This window comes from Gymnoscopelus braueri (assembly GCF_963280865.1).
Source record: "Gymnoscopelus braueri genome assembly, chromosome: 24".
In the NCBI taxonomy this organism is placed as follows: Eukaryota; Metazoa; Chordata; class Actinopteri; order Myctophiformes; family Myctophidae; genus Gymnoscopelus; species Gymnoscopelus braueri.
The window spans coordinates 2,301,311-2,306,310 of NC_137626.1; the positions used below are offsets into that span (position 1 = coordinate 2,301,311).

The following is a 5,000-nucleotide window of genomic DNA, read 5'->3' on the forward strand; positions in this document are numbered from 1 at the left end:
TACTGAAGGTAATATATTACTGATAATAATAAAGTACCAGTTACTACTGAAGGTAATATGTTACTGATAATAATAAAGTACCAGTTACTACTGAAGGTAATATATTACTGATAATAGTAAAGTACCAGTTACTACTGAAGGTAATATATTACTGATAATAATAAAGTACCAGTTACTACTGAAGGTAATATATTACTGATAATAATAAAGTACCAGCTACTACTGAAGGTAATATATTACTGATAATAGTAAAGTACCAGTTACTACTGAAGGTAATATATTACTGATAATAATAAAGTACCAGTTACTACTGAAAGTAATATATTACTGATAATAGTAAAGTACCAGTTACTACTGAAGGTAATATATTACTGATAATAATGAAGGTAATATATTACTGATAATAATAAAGTACCAGTTACCCACTTCACATTTTGGCCTAAAACTCTTGAAGCTTAGGTCATACAATGAAAAAAAATATATATATATATATTTTCCCATTTGTTTTATTGTATTTTAGTGTCCTTTCATATTGTATTTAGTTTGCCATCTTTATAGACACATTTCCAGACAACATCACACTGATAAGAACCAGTATGCGCGTGCAGGTCTGGGCCAAAAGAACCCGACCTCTCATTAGATGTAATGTTAAAGCTTTCATGACATTCACTTTTACACCACATTCAAAGTCTTTGTCCTGGTCCTTCAAAAGTGTACAAAAAGTTTTAAGTGAAAATTCCATTCCAGTGATCAATGGCAGGTGTTTTTCTCTCACATTTCTAAAGCCTTTTCAACTGCAATGAAAAAAGAAATCTTTGCCTGCGGGTGTCGCTGGTGAGGGATTTTGCCTGTCAATCATCGCCTTTGCTCCGCCCCCCCCAAAGGAAAGGATAGGGGAGGGGAGGGGCGAGGAGGAGAGTGGGCGGGATTAATCGACTGTGACCTCACTGTCGAAGGGCCAAGCTCAGATTACTTTTCAGCCTAATTATTCAGAAAACCCCAGACCACAGAAAATCCACTGAATGTTCTAAGTTCAGGTTTTTTGGGTGTAATTGAGGTCATAAAACCCCAAATAAAACATTGAAAATAAAAAAAGTGAAAATGAATGTCATGATACCTTTAATGTGGTCACAGCCTCACGTGTAGAAATTTATCCCATCAAACTTTCAGAAGCTGTTTTCCTCCCAGTGTCGAGGAACAAGGTTTAGGATGGATGTTTACTGTGATCTCTGCCTCTTGAAATATATACCTTGGTTTATGTTGTGTCAACTTGTGTAGTGATTCTCAAAGCAGTTTGTCCCCCAAACCCCCATTGTTTATGTGAAACACAATGAATTGCCTTGCCTACTTTCAGATAGTAATAGTGTGTGTGTGTGTGTGTGTGTGTGTGTGTGTGTGTGTGTGTGTGTGTGTGTGTGTGTGTGTGTGTGTGTGTGTGTGTGTGTGTGTGTGTGTGTGTGTGTGTGTGTGTGTGTGTGTGTGTGTGTGTGTGCTTGCAGGACTTTCTGAAGTACACAGTTAAAGCTGGTCTAAACTGTGCAGAAATCGAGGTAAGCCCCTCCCCATCATTCCCTAAGCCCCTCCCCCTTCATTCACCGAGCTCCTCCCCTCGTTCATGAAGCCACAGGTTCTCAAGGTCTGGTCCGGGGCCCACGAAGCGGTCCAAAATAGACGACCTGTAGTCCAGCAGTTCCCAGACGTTTTAGCTCAAGATCCAAAAGAGACTTTTGCCCGGGACCCTAGAGTGAAAATAGCAGATCTACAAGCTTGTAGCGCGTCACGTTGCAAGCTTACAGATCTGCTATTTAGATTTTATTCATGAAATACTTCTGAGGAATGTTTGAATTGTTTTTGCTAGACCCAGATGGTCGGCCTACATGAGGCTTTGTCTGTCCCTCTTTCGTCCCTCTTTTCCTCTTTTCCTCTGCTTTGACTGTCCCTCTTTTGTCCCTCTTTTCCTCTTTTCCTCTGCTTTGTCTGTCCCTCTTTCGTCCCTCTTTTCCTCTTTTCCTCTGCTTTGTCTGTCCCTCTTTTGTCCCTCTTTTCCTCTTTTCCTCTGCTTTGTCTGTCCCTCTTTCGTCCCTCTTTTCCTCTTTTCCTCTGCTTTGTCTGTCCCTCTTTTGTCCCTCTTTTCCTCTTTTCCTCTGCTTTGTCTGTCCCTCTTTTGTCCCTCTTTTCCTCTTTTCCTCTGCTTTGTCTGTCCCTCTTTTGTCCCTCTTTTCCTCTGCTTTGTCTGTCCCTCTTTCGTCCCTCTTTTGTCCCTCTTTTCCTCTTTTCCTCTGCACACACGTCATGCGAAGTCCGGCCATTCATATTTCAACCACTAGGGGTCTGGCAGTACCAGGTCTCCTGGTTAATTGATGAAAAGTTATTGTGATTTATCTTTTGGTTTATACTTTTTTTATATCTAAAAAAAAAAAATGTGTCTGTGTCTGCAGAAAGCGGTAGAGTTGGTGTCTCTGGTACCGAAGCGGTGCAACGACATGATGAGCCTGGGACGACTGCAGGGCTTTGAGGTAAGACAGGCACCTGTCTGTCTGTCTGTCTGTCTGTCTGAAAATTCTTGTCCGAAACAAAAAATGAGTGCAGAAACATAATTGCCTTGATGTATATATAACATAAACGAGCATCAACGAACATCAGCTGGACACAGACACACACACACACACACACACACACACACACACACACACACACACACACACACACACACACACACACACACACCTGTCCTCTGCAGTGCTCTAAAGTGACTGGAGTCTCATTTCTCTCCAAAAGCCCTTGAATATGATGGAATATGATGAAGGATTACTGTGATTATGATAAGCTCACATTTCATATCACACACACACCATACCTGTACCTTTCACTAGCCCAAGAAAAAAGAAAAAGTAAAAAAAAAAAAGGTAATCAGATACATTCTTAACAGCAACGTGTGTGTGTGTCTGTGTCTGTGTGTGTGTGTGTGTGTGTGTGTGTGTGTGTGTGTGTGTGTGTGTGTGTGTGTGTGTGTGTGTGTGTGTGTGTGTGTGTGTGTGTGTGTGTGTGTGTGTGTGTGTGTGTGACTGTGTGTGACTGTGTGTGTGTGTGTGTGTGTGTGTGTGTGTGTGTGTGTGTGTGTGTGTGTGTGTGTCTGTGTGTGTGTGTGTGTGTGTGTGTGTGTGTGTGTGTGTGACTGTGTGTGTGTGTGTGTGCAGGGGAAGCTGACAGCTCAGGGGAAGCTGCTGCAGCAGGAGACGTTCTGTGTGTGGGAGTCAGACGGGGGGGTCTTGTCTCGCAGTAAAGAGAGGAGGGTCTTCCTGTTCGAACAGATCGTCATCTTCAGCGAACTGCTGAGGAAAGGGTCCGCCACGCCCGGATACCAGTTCAAGAAGAGCATCAAGGTAGTGTGTGTGTGTGTGTGTGTGTGTGTGTGTGTGTGTGTGTGTGTGTGTGTGTGTGTGTGTGTGTGTGTGTGTGTGTGTGTGTGTGTGTGTGTGTGTGTGTGTGTGTGTGTGTGTGTGTGTGTGTGTGTGTGTGTGTGTGTGTTCACCTTATTCCTGACCTTCTCCAGCACGCCACCATTGCCTCTTTACAGGGTTTTTCTCTGTGTGCTGCTTCATTCAATATCTGTTCACTTCCTCCCTAACAGGCCACTGCAGGTGTAATGCAGGTAATCAGTGTGTTGCCAGATTTTGCAAAAGGAAAAAGCGGTTTCTATGAAACCGAAGCCCAAAAGAAGCAACTATAGGCTCAGTTTTACTATCGGCTATTTGAAAATAGCAGATCAACAAGCTCACAATGTATCACATCATGACACGTTGTGAGCTTGTAGATCTGCTATTTTCAAAATGAACTTGACCATGTAGGACAGTGTAGAGACAGTGTTTTACTCTCCTCTCCTCTAGGTAATGAACTTGACCATGTAGGACAGAGTAGAGACAGTGTTTTACTCTCCTCTCCTCTCCTCTAGGTAATGAACTTGACCATGTAGGACAGTGTAGAGACAGTGGCCCTCATTTATCTACGCGGTGCAGCCCAAATAATGGGCGTAGGGCGAGATCACCGCACCTTTCGGCATTTATCAATATATCCTGACGTGGGCTTCATCCTACCATACGCTGAGATCTCACGTCTGGTCGAGACCAGTTGTTGACGTTGGCTGCGCCCGTTTATTCCATCCTAGACCTGCGGAGAAGCATTGTCTGACTGTCTGACAGGTATCTGGACACATAATCCACTCCTAAATGTATATCTACACACTAATAAATAATCCCTGTGAAAATATAACATTTTATAAAGTAATTTAAACAAACTGCTTTAACAGTCATTCAGTTGCATTGGCTATTTTAAAATAGCAGATCTGCAAGCTCAAAAACAGGTTGCATCGCGATGCCTTGTGAGCTTGTAGATCTGCTATTTTCAAAATATACAGCGCATTTTCGGGACTCCCGACGATCTTTTCATGGACAGTGAGGTGGTGTACAAACTTACAGTAGCTTGTCCTATGTTATGGAGTTATGTCATAGAGAGTTTTGAAGACTACAACCTGGCTGGGTTAACGATATAAACCGACGCTCCAATCTCTTATTAGGAATCACTGCCGCCCGTCCGAGTCTCACGGGGAATATCCTACATGACTGCTTGTGCACTGCCGGTATGGGTTAAATAAATTAATACAAACGTATTCCATTCATGGCGATGTGATTGGTATCATAATATGTCATTCATGTAGGCTACAAGCCTACGTGACAAAGATTGTACCGCTACTACGGATTACATGAAAAACACAGCTGGGCGGGCGTGTGTGTGTGTGTGTGTGTGAGAGAGAGAGGGGGGCGTGTGCATGTGTGAAAATCTTTCTTATTGGCTTTTCATGATGATGTCTTTGGTCGTATTCTGGTTCTTCAATCTTCATGTTGTAAAATCGGTGCGTTTTGAGAATATTTAAGGGCGTGTTATTTTAATGACGCTCGTTTTCAGACGTGAGATTTGTCAAAGCTCTGACCTGATATACGCCA

The 5,000-nt window shown here is 42.7% G+C and overlaps 1 protein-coding gene across 1 annotated transcript in view; it reads left to right on the forward strand.

The window, feature by feature from the left end:
- LOC308080963 (kalirin-like) overlaps positions 1 to 5,000 on the forward strand; it is a 103,074-nt gene that overhangs the window by 90,607 nt on the left and 7,467 nt on the right. The window contains exons 52-54 of the mRNA XM_080423103.1: positions 1,500 to 1,550; positions 2,439 to 2,516; positions 3,198 to 3,383. Coding sequence (XP_080279229.1) covers positions 1,500 to 1,550; positions 2,439 to 2,516; positions 3,198 to 3,383 — 315 coding nt within the window. The remainder of the gene's footprint in view (positions 1 to 1,499; positions 1,551 to 2,438; positions 2,517 to 3,197; positions 3,384 to 5,000) is intronic.